The sequence below is a fragment of the Condylura cristata genome, unplaced genomic scaffold, assembly GCF_000260355.1.
Source record: "Condylura cristata isolate star-nosed mole 26May11 unplaced genomic scaffold, ConCri1.0 scaffold00012, whole genome shotgun sequence".
NCBI lineage: Eukaryota > Metazoa > Chordata > Mammalia > Eulipotyphla > Talpidae > Condylura > Condylura cristata.
The window spans coordinates 18486813-18506065 of NW_004567113.1; the positions used below are offsets into that span (position 1 = coordinate 18486813).

The 19253-nt window shown below is 34.6% G+C and overlaps 1 protein-coding gene across 4 annotated transcripts in view; it reads left to right on the top strand.

Annotated features, from left to right (window-relative positions):
- G3BP2 (GTPase activating protein (SH3 domain) binding protein 2) overlaps positions 1 to 19253 on the top strand; it is a 72962-nt gene that overhangs the window by 51613 nt on the left and 2096 nt on the right. For 3 of the 4 annotated variants that reach the window (XM_012724238.1, XM_004681205.2, XM_012724237.1), the window contains exons 2-10: positions 6653 to 6771; positions 9429 to 9510; positions 10330 to 10503; positions 11005 to 11095; positions 11715 to 11817; positions 12297 to 12477; positions 13460 to 13558; positions 17462 to 17564; positions 18702 to 18830. In XM_012724238.1, coding sequence (XP_012579692.1) covers positions 6677 to 6771; positions 9429 to 9510; positions 10330 to 10503; positions 11005 to 11095; positions 11715 to 11817; positions 12297 to 12477; positions 13460 to 13558; positions 17462 to 17564; positions 18702 to 18830 — 1057 coding nt within the window. In that variant the 5' untranslated portion in view covers positions 6653 to 6676. The remainder of the gene's footprint in view (positions 1 to 6652; positions 6772 to 9428; positions 9511 to 10329; positions 10504 to 11004; positions 11096 to 11714; positions 11818 to 12296; positions 12478 to 13459; positions 13559 to 17461; positions 17565 to 18701; positions 18831 to 19253) is intronic. The other variant, XM_004681206.1, reaches the window with a different exon arrangement.

Here is a 19253-nt window from a genome sequence, read left to right on the forward strand (position 1 = left end):
ACTTCAGTCTTTACAGATAGGAAGTGATGGAATGTGTATAGGTGTAGGAGGCAAGATGCTGATAGTTCATGTAGAATAGGCTTCTAGAATCCTAATGCTGGAGATCCCTAATTTAACTTTGCTGCTAACATACTATTGCTAAATTTCCACTAAATTGTTTATCACTGGAATACCTGCAGCCACTGGCAGTTGATATGGTAACTTTGTTTTGGTTGTTCTTGTATTTTCTCGAACTTAAATCTACCTTCCTATAATTTGCATTTACTAGTATAAGTAATTTAACTTAACGCGAATCAAAATAGAACTGTCAGCCTATTTTATACATTGCCTCTATTAAGGTAGTCTGAGATTGTTTGCTTTGGGACAACCCCACCATACTAGTGATTCATTGAACTTTAAATGGTAGACACACACACACACACACACACATAAAGGTACATAACTAAAAACTGAAGTTTTAATCAGGAATGAAAAGAAGGCGATAACTTTGCTTAACAACAGTAACAATAGTTATTTCGAAATTCAGTAAATTAGAACATATAATAGAACATGAAGTTCAGTATGACTTTCTTAGTTCTGCCTTGGTTTTTCTTTTTTTTTCACTCAACTTTTGATGAGTACTAAGAAATTTTTCAGAAAAAAATGGTGACATTTGATATAGAGCAATTTCCTGTGAGAGCTAAAATAGGTGTATTTCAGGAATTAATTTAGATAAATGAAGAGGAAGCTTTTTTTTTTTTTTAAAGATTTTCTTCATTTATGCCTACAGAACTGGGGTACAGGCCAGAAGTGCAGGGGCAGGAAGAGAATTCACCACAGAGTGGGTAACAGCATAGGCAGACTGGCAAGGTACACTGCTGAAGGGAGCATTGGGCAGGAGGGGCTTTTATGTCATATGGGTCACCTCCAGGGCTGGGGATCGAACTCCATTGAAGCATGCCAGGGCCAGCTTTGCAGTGCTGTGCTCCAACCCACTGCACCACCAGGGAGGGCCCTGAAGAGGGAGCATTTTAAGAAACAGGAATGAATAACAGAATGTTGATGAAGATGCAGAGATTTTAAGTGAGCAGAGTTGGAGAATTAGGATGATCTCTGAAGTAACCCAGGGATCTGTAAATAGCAAGGGAAGCCAAATATAATCATATTGGTATCTGGGTAAATATAACAACCTTCTGAAGATTCTTTTTGTGTATAATTGTTTTTCAGTCTTGGCCATCTTTGTTGAACTGTATGGTCTTGTAGGCTTGGCCAGAAATCAATTCTCAATCTTTAAATTAGGGAATTAAGATCCAAAGAGCTCATAATTGTTTTGTGGCCTTTGATAAAACATTTTTCTCACTCCATTTTCAGAGGTTTGATAGCTAAATTTTAGTGTTTTTTTTAATACTTTGCTGTGAAAAATGAAAGTGGCAAAATTCTTGTAATCACATTTATTCTGAGTGTGTAATTTGCTTTTTTGTCCTTGCTCTCAACTTTTTTTACTGACTGCATGAATTATAAATGCAAATGTTACATTACTCAATTTTCTAAGCCTTATTTCCTGCAATTATCTTGCTAGATTTTTTACTTTTTGAACTGTTAATTTCCTTTCTCTGGGGAGGAAATGGAAAGATGGGGAAGATGGCAATAGAGTAAAACAGATCATCAGCATTAAAAAGTAAAAGTGGTGAGGTTGCTCACCCTCCCGCCTCTACTTTCTTTCTGGTTGTTGTAGTTGATTTACATCAACTACAAGTTTAATCATCTAAAAATTTTTTTTAAAGATTTATTTATTTATTCGTTCAGAACTGGGATACAGGCCAGAGATGTGGAGGGTGAGAAGATTCACCAGAGACAGAGTGGGGAGCAGAACAGGCAGATCGACGAAGTACACTGCTGAGGGGAGCAGCGGGCAGCTCAGGAGAGGTCTGCTGTGCCATGTGGATCACCTCCCGGGCAGGAGGGATCGAACTCAGGTGGAAGTGGCTTAAGCTTCCTTGTGCTCTGCTTTAACCTGCTGCGCCACCAGGGAGGGCCCTTAATCATCTAAATTCTTAGTCACTTTAAATCATTTATGTTAAAGAAGTAATTGATCTGTATATTATAGTTAAGTTTTACCATTCTGTGTGGGATCTCCCCATACCTTAAAAAGTAGTGCATAACCTGCTGTAGTTACTTTACTTAGGCTTTTACCGGATCAGCATTTCCTTAACACATTTACCATTAGAAGTTCACTATTCAAGCTACTTACGTTAATAATTAATATATTGAAGAATCAGTTAAAGTTGCCTTCACTGCCTGTCTTTCTGACCTAAATCGATGGTATCCTGACCATCATAATTTAGTGATTGCACAGGTGGTACGCAGTTTGAAGTCTTTCAGACTGTCACAAAATTCTTTACTATATTTTGAGCTTTCTTTGCTCTGGAGTGTATGCACTGTACTTTTCCTACATTATATATAGTAAAATATGATTAGGTAAACATGTACTTACATGAAGGAGGGAAATAAGATTATCCTCAAGTTCAGAACAATCCCTGGTAGTTTTTCTGTCGTTAATGATTAGAAGAAAAATGTTTTGTGTGTTTTGTGAATTATTTTATTCAGAGGACAAGTTAGTATCTTCCATGTCTTAATATCGTTATAGGGCAGGGAGAGGGGTACCCCAGGACCCCCAAATCTGCCTAAGTAGGTTGTGTGTCTATCACATCAAGACAAAATATACTCTAGTGTATACAAACTTTAATACAGTTGATTTGCGATACAGAAAAGGGGAAGAATGTAGTTTCCAAAAGAAGCATCTGAAGTTATCCCCTGTGGGTAAATGCCCAGACAGACAGGGTTGGCCCGGAGCAGGGCACTGAGGCCCCAAAGCCTGCCACAAGTCTAAGGCACCTTGTGATGGTAAACTTATAAGAAAGGAATACAAGGAGTACAGCAGTTCTGGTATAGGAGGAGCAAAATCAAGATAAAAGCTGGCATTGTTAACCTCCCCACGGGTTTCTCACCCACATCTGTGTATAAACCCATCCAGTACCAAAAAGCAAACTCAGTTTCTTCACTTACCTTTCTGCTCCATGTGCCTTTTTCAGGTCTCCTGGCTTCCATCTTCCATCCTTCCTCAATTTCCTCTTCAACTTCAAAAATATGTCATGTCTTCCAGCAACTCAGTATTTTAAAATCAGTTGGTAGAATATTAAAGCGTGCATAAGTTTTTCATTTTTTTTTTTTAAGATTTATTTATTTGTACATACAGAACTGGGGTACAGGCCAGAGGCTCAGGGGCGGTGAGAGGCTTCACCAGAGATAGATTGGGGAGCAGAACAGGCTGATCAACGAAGTACACTGCTGAGGGGAGCAGGGGGCGGGTCAGGAGAGGTCTTCCACGCCATGTGGTCACCTCCGGGTCAGGCGGGAATCGAACTCATGTGGAAGTGGCTTTAGCTTCTCAGTGCTGTGCTTTAACCCGCTGCGCCTCCAGGGAGGGCCCAAGTTTTTCGTTTTTAAAAAAGATTTATTTATTTATGCATACAAGGACTGGCCAGAGATGTGGGGGGTAAGAGGATTAACCAGAGAGGGAGTGGGGAGCAGAACAGGCAGATTCACAGAAACACCGCTGCAGTGGGTGGGTCAGGAGAGTTCTTTCATGCCATGTGGGTCACTCACCGCCCCCACCCCCCCACCCCCACCCCAGCCACGGAACTCATGCTGCTTCAGATAACCTCATGGTGCTGTGCTTTAGTCTGTTGTGCCACCAGGTTTTTAATTTTTATTAAGATTTTTACAATGATTCTTCACCTTTCCCTGTTTTTTCAAAAGATAACTATTGTTGTTTAGTTTTGTTAACTATAAATGTGGCAGATGAGAGTCCTTTTATGTATTAAGGCTTGTAATTCCTTGTTGACTTTTAGGTTGGAGAAGAAAACTAACAGCACCTGAAATGATTCTGCTGTGAATTGAATTTTTTCATAAGTTGGTTTAATTGAGGTGGTATAGAATTTGTGTAAAACAGACTGAAGAATGTAATGGTGGGATTTTGGGCTGGGTTTACTCTTTCCACAGCTAAGGAAGAAATGGTTGAGAAACTAAATTGCAGATGAACTACTGGTGATTATTTTTTTTCTTCAATGCAAAATTTACTCTTAAATATACAACAACCTCTAAAAAATACTGATATGATAACAGATGTTATAGCAGAAACTTCCGGGATTTAAACAGGAATGGAATTAAGGGTCATCAGACCCCTAGATAGATATAAGGAGCAACTTAACGCTTTACCACATTATTAAATCCACCAGTGGCAGGATATCATTCCAGATAGCCTTCACTTTGAATACTGCAATTTCTGGGCTTTTGTTGTTTGAAATCCTTATGTTCCTTGTCCATTTCCTGCCTGCTTCTTGGGTCTGAATCAGGGTCATCTTGCCGTTGCTTCTTCCCTTGACCTTGCCACCAGAAGCAGTGAATTAACTTTTTGAAAGCAAGTGAGAACTATATAAAAAAATTATGAACAAATTTGGAGGTTTTTTGGTAGGATGAGATTGAATTTCAAGACATTATAAAAGGGGAAATAGAAGAATAGAACATTGAATGAAAAGTTGAATTCTGAGTCACCAGAACTGTATAAAACTGCTTTTTTATTGTAGGTTCCACAATGGTTGGACCTTGATTTTTTAATTTAAAATTGTCACAACTAAGCCCTCCCTGGTGGTATAGCCAGTTAAAGCACAGCACTAAAAAGCTAAAACTACTTCTGCATGAATTCGATCCCCAGTCAGGGAGCTGACCCACATGGCTCAGCAGACCTCTCCTGACCCGCCCACTACTCCTCTTAATAGTGTACTTCATCAATCTGCCTGTTCTGCTCCCCACTCTGCCTCTGGTGAATCCTCTCATTGCCCTTGCATGTATACTCTGGTTGTACCCCAGTTTTGTGTGCATAAATAAATAAATCTTTTTAAATAAATAAATAAAATTGTCACATTTGTGATGATTTTATGGACTGTCTTTGGCTGTGGAATTATTTGTTTAAAGAAAACCTACGTTGAAATTAATTTGCTAAGGGCCTTCCCTGGTGGTGCAACAGGTTAAGGCACAGCATTATGAGGTGTTTTGCAGCCACTGCAGCACAAATTCAATTCCCAGCCAGGGAGGTGACCCACATGGTGTGGCAGACCCACATGTCTGTTGCTCTCCTCAGTAGTATTTCAGTGGATCTGCCTATTCTGTGCCCCTACTCTGTCTGTAGTGAATCCTCTCACTCCCGCACCTCTCGCCTGTGCCCCAGTTCTTGTGCACATAAATTAATCTTTAAAAAAAAGTTTGCTAAGCAAAAATTTAAAACACGTACAGATTTGTCCAGTAGAGACACCCTTAGATATTGTGAGGTGTTTCTTTTCTCCCCAGTGCTTTTCAGTGCTATAGGAAAAGATGCTTGCTTTTCTGTGTTTATATTTAATGAATGCCTTGTTTTCTCTCTTCTCTCCAAATCCTAATATTTTAATTTTGATTGTTCTGGAGTTCTTTAATAGCCATATAAGGGATTATTTTAAATAAGTAAAGGTTATGGTCATACTGCATTATATTAAGATTTCAATTTAGAGTCACTTTTTCTTAATATCTAAGCCATTTTTCCCCCTCTTTGTTTATATCCATGACAGATTATACTTTGAGGATTAGAGCCTTGTTTTTGTATGCTAGGGCCTCCCTCTTATCATAAACAGTACCTGTTATGTAATTAGATGCTTAATTAATGGAAAGACATGCAGCAATTTTAAAAAATCTGTATTTATCCCTGACTGCTAGATTTATATTGACTGGTTGTGGGGGGTGAGTGTGCGGGGGGTTTGGCCTACCCACACACCCTGGCACTACCACCTGTTGTTGATTTTTATGTATTTTTTAAAGATTTGTTTATTTATGCATACAAGAACGGGGGTACAGGCCAGAGGTTTGGGGGTGGAGGAGTGAGAAGATTCACCAGAGACCAGAGGGGGAACAGAACAGGTAGATCGACTGCTGAGGGGAGCAGCATTCAGGTCAGGAGAGTCAGGAGAGGTGACCTACATAGTGTGGGTCACCTCCCTGGCCAGGAACCAAACTTATGCTGAAGTGGCTATGGATCACTTCATCATAGTGCTGTGCTTTAACCCACTGCGCCACCAAGGAGGGCCCTTCAGTTGATTTTTAAAGGTTATCGTTTCGAAAATGGTGAAATTAATCTTTGGAAGAAGGGAGAATACAGAGCAGAGACAAGTACTTTGTCAAGAGGATATAATATCCAAGTCCTGACTTGGGTCCTTTGACTTGTTTTCAAGGAAACTGACAAGGACAAAACCAGGGATTTAAAATGGTAGGGCTGCAAAGACAAAAGGTACTTTAATGGAAAGAGTTATGGCATTCATATTCTGAGGCAGCATTGAACACTCTTGGGAATTAGAAAGAAGAATAGTGGTTATTTCCCTGTTTTGAGGGGAAGAGAGCACAAGAAATGGTGACAAAGGGACGATGCAAATGTTAAGATTACAGTAGTTGCTAGAACTGCATTATTTTGCTTCTGTTTTCATAAAAGATATGAAACTTTATTTATTTTTATGGCTACAAGTTATTTATCACATAAAGATTTTCAGAGATGACCTCTAATAGTTAATTATTCTTGTGTTTACTCCCTTAGCATTTGACATTGTGCAGCAAAGAAATGGTTATGGAGAAGCCCAGTCCGCTGCTTGTAGGGCGGGAGTTTGTGAGGCAATATTATACTTTACTGAATAAAGCTCCAGAATATTTACACAGGTAAACTTTAAATGTATCTGGTATTTTTATTTTTTTAATATGATGCATATATTTTGCCTTGTCTTCTCATGTTATGACAATATCTTTGTAGACATCATTAAACCAATATTTTGACCATTAAAATAATAACTGAAATCAGGTTTTTTCATATTTTTTGAATGAAATCTAAACTGAGAAAAACTTCACCTCATGCCATTAATACCATGATAGAGCATATTTACAAATAATACATACATTTACACAAGTATGTGCTCTGTGTTTTATATTTCATGAAAAACAAAAACTTGAGCCTTGACTAATTCATGGAGCCCCATCTATAATTTGAAATTACTGGCTTAAAACATCTTAAATCATCTTTTCATGCTCTTAAAGCAATATAAAAATCTTTTGTAATTAAAATGGTATCTCTTGGTAAAACTGCAAGTGCCTTGTTTACTACTGGCAAAAGGTAGGCATCTGTAAGTTTTTTTTTTAAACAGAGCTTGAAATTGATTTATATTGTTACTATTAATTTTTTTAATGTATATTTTAGCAGATAGAAGATAAGGCTTTGCAAGTATGAGAGCACTGTAGTTACTTGAGTTAAGGATGAATAAGTAATCACCAGTTAATGTGTGAAAGACATGCTTTGTGTGTGTGTATGTGTGTGTTTACGTCATTCTTGATTTTTACACGATGTATGTATGTATGCTTTATCATCTTGGGTACAATCCTGTGAAATTCCTACTACCAGTTCACCTATGCACCATAGTCCCTGGTGCTCTTCCCTCTCCTGTTTTTATCCAACTCCCTCCTCCCCTGCAGCAGAGTGTCTCTGGTTTATAGTTGCCTGTTAATTTTGGCTTTTATTTTATTATGATTATTTTTGTTTCCCTGTTCTCTTATTTGGAGCGCCTACATTCCTCCTATAAGTGAACCCATCAAGTGGTTTTGAAAGACACAGTCTTTTTTCTTTTCACATCATTTTGTGCCTTTTTCCATCTCAGTTGTAATCCTTGTGGGCTTTCCATCACCAAATCACCAGTGTGTCATCACCATAGTTCAGAACACTTCCCCCCACTTCATTCCCCACTTCTGACCCCATTCTTTACTCTACCCCGGTAAAATGTCTCTAGTATATAGTTGTTCATTATTATTATTTTCGCCCCTGGTCCTTTATACTCTGCTGTGAGTGAAACTATCTGGTATTTCTCCTTTTGAAAGGTGCAGTCTTTTATCTGTAGGTCAAAGTTACAAGCATGCAGTATACTATAAATTGTTACACATATGTAGTAGTCCCTGTTATTCCAATAGATATTTATATGTAAGTAACACCCCTTCTACCAAAAAAAATCCTCCAAACAGCTATATGTTTTTCTAATTATAAAAATACACTATTTTTAAATGTGTCTATGAGAGAGGTTGAAGAGAGAAGACATTAATGGTGCCTTTCATTATCTGAATTTAGTCTTTTCACATTGTACTCACACCATATTTAACATTTTTAACTAGGGAGGTTTTGTAGTGACACAAAGTACAGCAATGTGAATCTCTTTCTACTATCATTCAGATAATAACAAACCGGTTAGTATGTGTAACCAATTTTTCTATTAGAGAAAACATAGTTTGTAATTTTTCACTTGTTAAAACTGTCTTGTACAACCCTACACATGTATATGTGTGTACCTTTCTAGTTATTTCCTTGGAATAAGTTTCTAGAAATTAAATTGATAAATGTTCATTTCTAAAGCTTTTCTTATACATGTTTCCTGATTGTTCTCTATAAAACTGTTAACAGTTTAATATGTTTGCTAGTAGTACATGAGAAAAAATAATGTAAACTTAAAAATGTTGATGGTTGTTAAAAACATGGATTCAGAGCCAGCTGTCTGGGTTCATGTCTTAGCTGTAATTTCAGGGGAGTTAAATCAGCCTCTTTTGAACTTCACTTTGCTCCTTTATATTATAGTGCTTAAAATCATGAGGTTGTTTTAGAAATGTTAAAATAAATCCATACATATAACGTACTGGGAACATTAGTTGACACAGAAAAAGTCTTAGTGTTTTATTACAGTAGGAGCTGAATTCTCTATGAAAAAAAGTTAACTTTCAGGTTTGATAACTTTAATTTAAAAAGATTGATTCTGATGCTTTAGGTAGTAACAGAAAAACACAAATTTACTATGTGCTTAAAGAGCAGTATAAAGATATTAATGAGAAATTAGATGCTGGAGTAATAAAGATTTTTCTAGTTGGTCGCTGAATTATTTCACTTTAAATTTGTTTTTTGGAATTCCTTATTGTTTGGAAGTCTGATTCTCAAATAAAACTAGATAACTGATTTTTTTGGATCTGAAAGGAAAGTAGGTACATTACTACAGCATCAGTATTTATAATGTATTTGAATTTTTTTCAGTTAACAAAAATAGGTATGATGATACTAACTAATGACTGAAAGCATATAAAGTTTGCTGGACACAGTAGTAAGTTTATGTTGTCAATCATTTAATCCATCTAATAATTCTGTGAGGCAGTTACTGTTCTGTTTTATAAACAAGGAAACAACTTAGGTAACATGCTCAAGTTCATAGAACTAGTGACAGCATAACCTGGAAACTAGGTCCATTGTTAGATTTCTCTTGACAACTGAATGTTAATCGCTACTAATGGTTTTATAGGTTTTATGGCAGGAATTCTTCTTATGTACACGGTGGAGTAGATGCTAGTGGAAAACCCCAGGAGGCTGTGTATGGCCAAAATGTAAGTATCAATTTCATGTATTTTTAAGATTGTTGTGTGTTAGATAGCAATTTGAAAAATGGGCTTTTTACGTGCCTGTGGGTTTCATTTGAATATGCTTATTCAATATAACTAAGATTTTTGTTTTAATAATTGTCAGATGTGCTGTGAGTTCTAAAAACATTGATTTTGTGTGAAACGTGGTGGTAACATTGGGGTGGAATCAAAGAAAATATAGGATTTTTACATATTTGTATTTTTTTTTAAATAATATAAATTTCCTTTGACATGATTTCATCTTTGTATTTTAATACCTAAACAGTTTAGTCAGACTATTAAGTTTATACAAAGCCACATTTTGTTTTGGAATGTACAGAAGTATATGCTTTTTAGTACTTTGTAGAGGACATAGAATTTCTGCTATACTCTGAAATGTAGGATTTGACTTTACCAAACTAGAGAAAATTGAAAGTAGAAGAAATGGCATTATTGAAAGCTATAAAGAAAAGTAGGCATGAGTTCAGGGGTCATCAACAAAATCTGTAAGAATGACAAAAGGCTAAATGCAAAAGAGTGAGCAAAAGCTATATAAAATCACAGATTATCACATAATATGAGACACCCATTATGTTTTCATGTATAGAGGGATGACATCTTGATAATGATGGCTTGGGGACATTAGTTTGGCAATATGCTTAGGGTGGTAGAGTGTATTCAAATGAGACAGAAACATTAAGTAGTTAATATTCTAGAGTTGTAAGGACATCAGTGAAGGTTTGTTGTATTCTGATGCAGTAGCATTAAAGTTTGGATTTCTTCCTTCTTCATCTTCTAATGAAGGATATACACCACAAAGTATTATCTCTGAACTTCAGTGAATGTCATACTAAAATTCGTCATGTGGATGCTCATGCAACATTGAGTGATGGAGTTGTTGTCCAGGTCATGGGTTTGCTTTCTAACAGTGGACAGCCAGAGAGGAAGTTTATGCAAACCTTTGTTTTGGCTCCTGAAGTAAGTATTTCTTTCACTTAACATGATTTTACTTGACAGTTATTATCTAGTGGAAGTGTCCTAGGAGTTTCCTACATGTTTAGAAACACATGTAGCTATTTCTGAGAAATTTGTATTGGACCTATATTGTATTTTGTTGGTATAGTTTATTTGAGCACTGGGTGTGTATGTGAATGCTTTGATTAGTATAGTACCAATACAGTATGTAAATAGATGATTGAGATTATAGATAGAATACAAGAAATAAAACAATGATAAATCTGTATTTAATAGTCTTCATTTACTCAAATGAGAAAATTCTATTTAATTTGTCCTGTTTCTTTTCTATTAGTCAATTTTTTTTTGTAGTTTATATAATATGGTATTTTCAACTTTGGAAATTATATCAAATCTACATTGCTATAATACTAAAATTGAAAATTTATGTGCCGTGTAATTTGTTGTTGTTTTTTTTAATGCCAAAAGTGATTTATGCGATATTTGTATGTTATTTTGCTATAGGGATCTGTTCCAAATAAGTTTTATGTTCACAATGATATGTTTCGTTATGAAGATGAAGTATTTGGTGATTCTGAACCAGAACTTGATGAAGGTGAGGTTGCTTTCAAGGTAGAATGGTTCATATCATACAAAAAAAGTATAAAACAACAGAAATTTGTCTGTCTCTTACAACTTTGTTAAACTCCCTTTCCCTTCCTTTGTTTTAAGACTTGTTCATTATGAATTAATGTAAAAATGAGGCAGAAAAAGTTTGCCCCAATATCAGTCTCTGTAGCTAATCAAAACTTTTTTTTAGCTCTTCTCACTTGTAAGTTTGTTGGCTGTTAATTTTTTGACTATACCATAATTTTTTTGAATTGATTTTCCCATTTCACTCCATATGTTCCCTGTTCTGGTTAATGGCTTCCCCCCCCCCTTTTATCAAAATAAAGGAAACTAAGGTAATGACATTGATAGCATGTATTTTCTACCATTTCTATTTTTTAAGATTTTTTTTTTTAAGAGTCCAACAAATAACCAAACTTCATATTACTTTTACTCTAAAGTTTTTTGAGAGAACAGGGAATTATACAGTTGACTGCTTTTATAAAAACTGTGCCAGTTTTTTACTATCATCTCTTCTTTTAATATACTAAAAATATGCAAATCAGAAACTTAGTGTGAGGCTGCTTAAAAACAGATGTGATGTGTGCTATAATTACTGTTGTTAGAGTCAGAAGATGAAGTAGAAGAGGAACAAGAAGAACGGCAACCATCTCCAGAACCTGTGCAAGAAAACACCAACAGTGGTTACTATGAAGCTCATCCTGTGACGTAAGAATGCTCTTTGTAATATGTTTGGTTTCAACTATAATGTACTGAAAGGTGGTTTTGTTCTAGAGTTACTGTTGGAAAGGGATGAATTTCTTAATAAAGCCACCAAACATGCCAGTTTTGATAGCTACTATATACATGAAGAATTACTTTATTTAACTCAAAAATTGACCTAATACTGATCATTGGCTGATAATGCAGAGTTTGAAACTATAGAAAGTAAGCACTTTATATAAGTGTGGGATTGTGGTTAGCATTAAAGTAAATAATAATTTAGTAATCTAGTTTTTAAATGGTGGAATTAAAAAATTGCTGCCTGAGAGTATTATTCCCTTCTGCTTTCCAGTTAACTTGCTTCAAAACAGCTTATAGATACAGAACAGGATTACTAATTGTGCCCTTTAGGTTAGGAAGTGATGAATTTTATTTGAACTTGATCATTTCACTTACTGAATAATGAACAAAATATTTTATTGTAGTAATGGCATAGAGGAACCTTTGGAAGAGTCCTCTCATGAACCTGAACCTGAGCCAGAATCTGAAACAAAGACTGAAGAGCTGAAACCCCAAGTGGAAGAGAAGAATCTAGAAGAATTAGAGGAGAAATCTACTTCTCCTCCCCCTGCTGAACCTGTTTCTCTGCCACAAGAACCACCAAAGGTTAGATCAGAGGAACTTTTCAGACCTGTAACATCACACTTTTCATATTTGGTACTATTAATGAAGCATGACCTTTGTTCTAATATGTTAAATTGTTTAATATAGTAAACTATATTTTGATGTATATGGAAGTTGTGGGGTTTTTGTAATCCTGAGGAAATTCCTTTGTTTCCCCCCCAACCCCTCGAAGAAAATATCCCTAAAGGAAATTTATAATGCATCCTTGTCTGTATGCAATATTTAGCATCTTACTTGAAATTATTCAAATACATTTATAGAGCTGAGAGTTGCTCTTCCATTGTGTATTAAGCTCTTTATGCGCTGATACAATAGGAGTCATAATTTCCCAATTCAAACAAGTTGGCCTTTTATTATTTATAGACATTTCTGCTTTAAATGGGAACATTTCCTTTCTACACCAATTAAACTATCTTGGAAAGATGAGTAACACCCAGAGATTGTATCTTTTAAGCCTACCTAAGACATCTTTATCTTTCTGTAAAGTAGGTTAAAGTATATTTGGGTAGCAAGAGGAGCAGATAGATTCCTTGTTCAATTTGTGAATGTCTTTTAATGGTTCCAGCTAGTGCTCTTTTCTTTCCTTTCATCTCCCTCTCCCCTTAACACCATGACACACCCTATCTTCTCCTAAAAGAAATTGGTTCTATTAGGTTCAGATTTTTCTATCTTGTGTAGTTGTTAGTGGTTTTGTTGCCACTTGCTGTTCTATTTAGAGCTTGTAGGAAATTGCTTGTGGTTTTATTTAGTAGTTCAGACAAAATAGTGATAAATAATCTTGTATAATGAGATTTTGAAATCTGGCACATAGACTGGCATGTGTGTGTGTGCCTTTCATTTAGGAATCCTTCACTATAGAGCAATAGCTTAGAAATGAAAACAAAATATATATTTGGAAGTTTCCCTGTAGGAATGTTGGTGGTTTTCCATGATTAGTAGTCTAGGTTTGTTGCATTTCCTGCAGGCTTTCTCCTGGGCTTCAGTGACCAGTAAAAACCTGCCTCCTAGTGGTACTGTTTCTTCCTCTGGAATTCCACCCCATGTTAAAGCACCAGTCTCACAGGTAACCAATCTGTGAACACATTGGATTGTATCCTTGTTACATTGCCAAATGCTTATCTTTTTCATACTTTTAAAAATGAGTCAATCATAAATTATGCATTAAATTTAAAAAATTGTATTAAATGTCAATGCACCCACGTTAAATGCCAAATCACCATTCATCATCTACATCGGTGTTATTTGGGGTTTGGGTGTGTGAAATACAGAATAAGTTGGTTCTACCAATATACATGTATACATAGTCATTTAAAAGGCTTCTGAAAACAACAAAAACATGTTCCTTTTTAAAATTAAATATTTTAGGGAAGAAATTTGGAAAGACACAAAGTAGTGTGGCATTATAAGGAGACAATTGTTTTGTTTTAAAACTTTCCTTTTTTAAAAAACACTAAGCTCTCAGTCTGTAAGTGTTTCACACAGTTTAATTGAAGCCTGTACCAACTTACGACTGTAGTGTTCACCTTAACTGATCATTCTAGTATCCTGCTTTGTCTGTTTTTCATCTGCCATTTCAGAGCTTTTCAAAAACATTGAAAATAAACATTTGCTACCTAATATGTTTATAGGTAATGTTAAAAGTTTATAGGCATAAAGAGTGTTCAGTTCTTTTCCCTAGACTTTGAGTCAAATTTTATTCCACTAGAAAATTTATGTTTAAAGTGGTTAGTGCACATAAATTTGTACCTTTTACATGCTCTTAAACAGTGAAACTTCTGATATTACAAAAATAGCTAGTAAATATAATCTTTTTGGTGTTGGTATATCAGCTACACAGTAGTAGAATACCTATTGTTTAGGAAATAATCGGGTAATTAACCTCAGGTCACCAACAGATTTTCATTTTTTAAATTAATTTGCCAGGTATTGCTTATACTTTTCATTTCATCTGATGACCTGATATCACTTCTGGTTTTTCTTTTGAAATGTTTGAAATCTCATATTTGCATTTGGAATCCTTCGGGTTATTACTTAATAGCTTTAAAACCTAAAATAGGTCATTTTTATTATGCTTTTAATATGTAACACATAGTTGTGCAAAAGGTACTTTATATTCTTAATTTACAACCACTATGTGAGAGTTGGTTTTATTATTACATCTATATAAAAATAGGAAAATTGAGGCCTACAGTACCTCATACAAAGTCAGATAGCTATATTAATAGTAGGGCTGGTAAGCCTATGGATTTATTTAGCCCTTTGGACGATTTGTATTGCTTCAGATCAGAGACGATTACTATCTTTAAAGCATGCCTAAATTTCAGTATATCTACCTTCTTGCCCAGGGGTGAAAGGAATTTAAGTTTTGAAGTTAATTTTTAGATTGTAGGCGACTATACTGTATTTGCCAGCCCACCCCTCCTATTTAAACAAATTTTAAGTATAATGTATACTTTAAAAGTTTTTTTTGCATCTTTAGGTTATATTTAGAATGATTTTATGATTTTTCCACTTGATTAAATAAACTTTAATTTTGATTTAGTGACTTTGGTGTAGTATCGTCCTATAACACTTTTAGTATAGATTATTGATAAAAGATTTACAGCTAGTCTTAGATGTAGGAAGGTTTAGTTTCATTTAGATGTGGGAAAGTTTAGGTTCTTGGTAAAAACATTTTGTCTGGAAATTGATTAGTTCATTCAACTAGCCTCTATTCAGTGAAGAACTTGTTTTATGAGTTTTTTTTTTTTGTGGTTATATGTGTTGTTATTTTATGGTTCCATTTTACTTCATATTCTTCATTTGTGGGATTTTTTCATGTAGCACACTTCTGGTGGCATGGAATTAGTTTAAGGTCCTGAAGTAATATGTCATTGCATGGAGCTAGCTTTAGTTCCTAAAATGGGATGTGGTATTTTAACCATTTTAATGTTCATAATAAATATCTCTAATCATGAAAATGAGCCTGAAGATTTGTAAGAGTGCAGCTGGTTTTGCTGATAAAAATTGGTTACTGAAAGGAGTATTAGATTTTTGTTCTCATATTTTGGCATCAACATCATCAAATATCTAGTAAAAGTCTGGTCTGTTAGTCATTGAATGGATCGTTAACGTGTTAGAAAATTATTTAAATTTGTTTTAAATTTTAAATCCTTAAAGGATAATTAGGAACTTTTTATTCTACAACTTAACGGTTACTTTTGTTTTGGTGTTTGGAAAACAATTTAAATCAGTCAGCCAGGGTGCCTCAAGTGCTTTGATTAATAGTTAAATAGAAGTCATCTAAAATTCTTAAAGAGATTTTTTAAAATGAAATGTATATCTGCTGTTTTTATTCATTTTCTAATACTTTAGCGTTACCAGACCTGAATACAATATACCTTTTCTTTAACTATTATATCCATCTGCTTTATATTCATGCTAAAGTAGTGCTTATTAGAGCCCCTTAGTTGAAATTTCTAAATAACTGGCTTTTCAGACATCACATTTTGTGTCAAATGACTATATAATGTTAATTCAAAATACAAATAGCAGTGGTTTCAAAACTATAACAAATTCCCCTCCTGTCAGGCATAGAGCGGTCCCCTTCATGGTTTTGGTTAGACAGCAAAAAACTAAATTAACTTTAAAGAAACTAAACTGAACATCTTTGTGTGATGACAGTGTGCTTGGTTAGCAGAGTGGTGTAGAAATTAGATATGGTCTATTATATGGGATATATACATATGAATAATTGAAAACAACTGGAGAAAATAAATTTTAATTTTTAACCAGCAAAATTCTAGAACATGGGAAGCAATACCTTGAGGGAAAGGGGCCACCTACATGTAGGAAAACAATTTGGAAAGAGATAGGCAAACCTATTAAAAACTGCTAGTATAGAAATTAACATACCTTTTGGTTCCAGTGGGTGAAATAATTTTCTCTTGCAAATCATATTATCCCATCATTAGATTATGAAAGAGATTGAGTCCTTAGAAATGATCAACCATAAAGACAAACCTGAAATTACTAAGTTTCTGATGGTTTTTTATATCCTGCTGAGTGTTTCCATCATCTTTTGAAGACATTTATGTTTTGTTTCTTCTTTGGGCCTTAAATATTTGGTCAGTAGACAGCCTGAAGAAATTGGGGGTACTGTATAGGCCATTATGTTATAGCAGATAACATGTTATTTTATGTTAAAATAGTTATTCTAATTACATTTGTTTAATATTTCAGTTAGAAACTTTGGAAGGCATCTTAAAATGTCATAGAACATTTTAAACAACTATACACCTTCCCCCTCAGGCACAATTTAGGGAAATGGTTGGGGTCAGTCCTTCGGTAAATGCACACTTTACAGAAGAACAATACAGAACCAGAGGACTTCCTTGAGATATTCGTGTTCCTCTCTTTAGTTTATGTGCATTTTAACTGAAAGGTAGTAATTTTAGACTCTAGGGTAAGGTAAACTGCTTATTTTTAACTTTCAAAGTCTGATTTTCAAGATTGATTTGTGGGTTGGGGTTAGAAGTTATTGGACATTGAAGAGTAGCAAGTTGGATAATATATTCTTATCTACTAATATTTCTTACCTATCTAAGATAAATATGGCTTTTTATTTTGTGTAAACATTTACATACAGTGGCTCATCTTACATTTTTGTGATTTTTGTAGCAGTACCTTTTATGCTGTCTGGTATGGATGTAATTATTGGGGGAAAATGTAATTTTAAAAAGCAGCTTATTTTGAGTTATACAACTTTGAGTGGAAAGACAAAACTACCCTACAGTCCTAGATTGGTACAGAATATCTTTATAAAAATAAATTTCACATACATAGGACACTATGTTGAAAACATGCGAAGCTTTAAAATTACTGTTAGGCTTGCTAGTATCTTGTTGTAGTTGCTTTAGTTAATATTTCTCCTGTGGAATGTGGTTTTTCTTTTTTTAATGTGTTTTTTTTTCCCCTTGCGTTTTAGCCGAGAGTTGAAGCTAAGCCAGAAGTTCAATCTCAGCCACCTCGTGTACGTGAACAGCGACCTAGAGAACGACCTGGCTTTCCTCCTAGAGGGCCAAGACCAGGTGAGTCAGCCCCCTCTATAATTCTTATATATCATTTATATATCTATAATTCTCATATATCATCTCATATATCATTTAGGCCTTGAAAAGTTGGGAGACTAAGCTTTAAATTATTGTAATGTATTTTATACATTACAGTATAAACCCTTTTCATAAAACATAGTCTTGGGGTAAGACAGTTTTTAGGGAAGGACTCATTGACAAGTTATAGAGACATGTACTTGGGAAATGTAGAAGAATTTGGAGACAGATTTTATTGGTAATCAAAATAACCTGCTGTTCCTTAGCATGCTAATCTCTTCACAGATAAACAGTAAGCACACCCTGATTCTTCTTATTTTGATTATCATAGGTGTTAAAGTGATTGCCATAATTTTTGACTTGTTTCTGTTGTTAGCTAATACAAATATGTGTGTGTGTATTATATATATATATATATATCTGAATTCTATAGACATGTTTAAATTGCTTTTGGATAGAGGTGGGAGACATACCGTGCATCAAATTTAGAAAGTGGAATTCTTATTCCACCAAAGTAAATATAAGTGACAAATTACTAAACAAAGGATTGATTGGAGCTAGAGATTTTGTCCTAGTTTTGTCATTGATTGAGTTGGAGTTCAGATATGACCCTTAAGTTATGAGATTATCTTAATGCCATTCAGTCATTACATGAATTTTTCTTTTATGATGTCTTGTTTTTCTCACTATGCTGTTTATTGTGTTATTAGGAAAATCAGATCAGATTTGTGTATGTGTAAAATGCTGTGAAGTGAGATATACTACTAGTAAATTTACTGATACTGCTGTAATATGTAATCAAATATTGTCACTGTAAATTTTAAAATACTTAAATAGCATTTGTTACAAGTATACCTCAGTATCTGAAACCAATTTGATGTGACTGCAAAAGTTTGGTTAAGGAAGAATAACTGTTAATTTTTGACTTTCATATGACTAGACCAGTAGATCTAAAAGAAGGGACCTAGTCAGTCCCTCACTTTATATAGTGTAAGTCGTGTTGTTTTCTAACCTTACTAACCACCTTTGTTCAGCAGCTCACTATCTCATTAAACTAAAACAGGAATATTGAGAGAGTGTGATTTCTTAAATATCTACTCTATTTCTTTTTATCAGGCAGAGGAGACATCGAACAGAATGAATCTGACAACCGTAGAATAATTCGCTATCCAGATAGTCATCAACTTTTTGTTGGTAACTTGCCACATGATATTGATGAAAATGAACTGAAAGAGTTTTTCATGAGTAAGTGATACATTTTTCTGTATTTTAAAGATGAGCAGAAGTCTTCAGCTTTTCCCATAATTTTTAAATAATATATATATTGTAGCAATCAATTTAATTGATCAGAAGAGAGAAGACTACATTGTTTTGTAGCAGTTGTACTTAGTGTGGATTGAACTGGTTCAGTAAGCTAGGAGAAAGCACTGGAGGACTCAGCCTTAAATTTCTATTGAAACTCACTTGGCAAATGAAAATTAAAAAATACTGTTTTTCTAAAACTTCAGATAGCGTTTCAAAAACTGATAAGTTGCGGAAAGGTAACCAAACAAGCATCTTAGGTAAATCATCTGTATCTGAATATACCATAGTAGTTATTCAGTATAGCAGCCTGTACCTTTTTTTTTTTTTTTTTTTTTTTTTTAAAGATTTATTTATTTATTCATA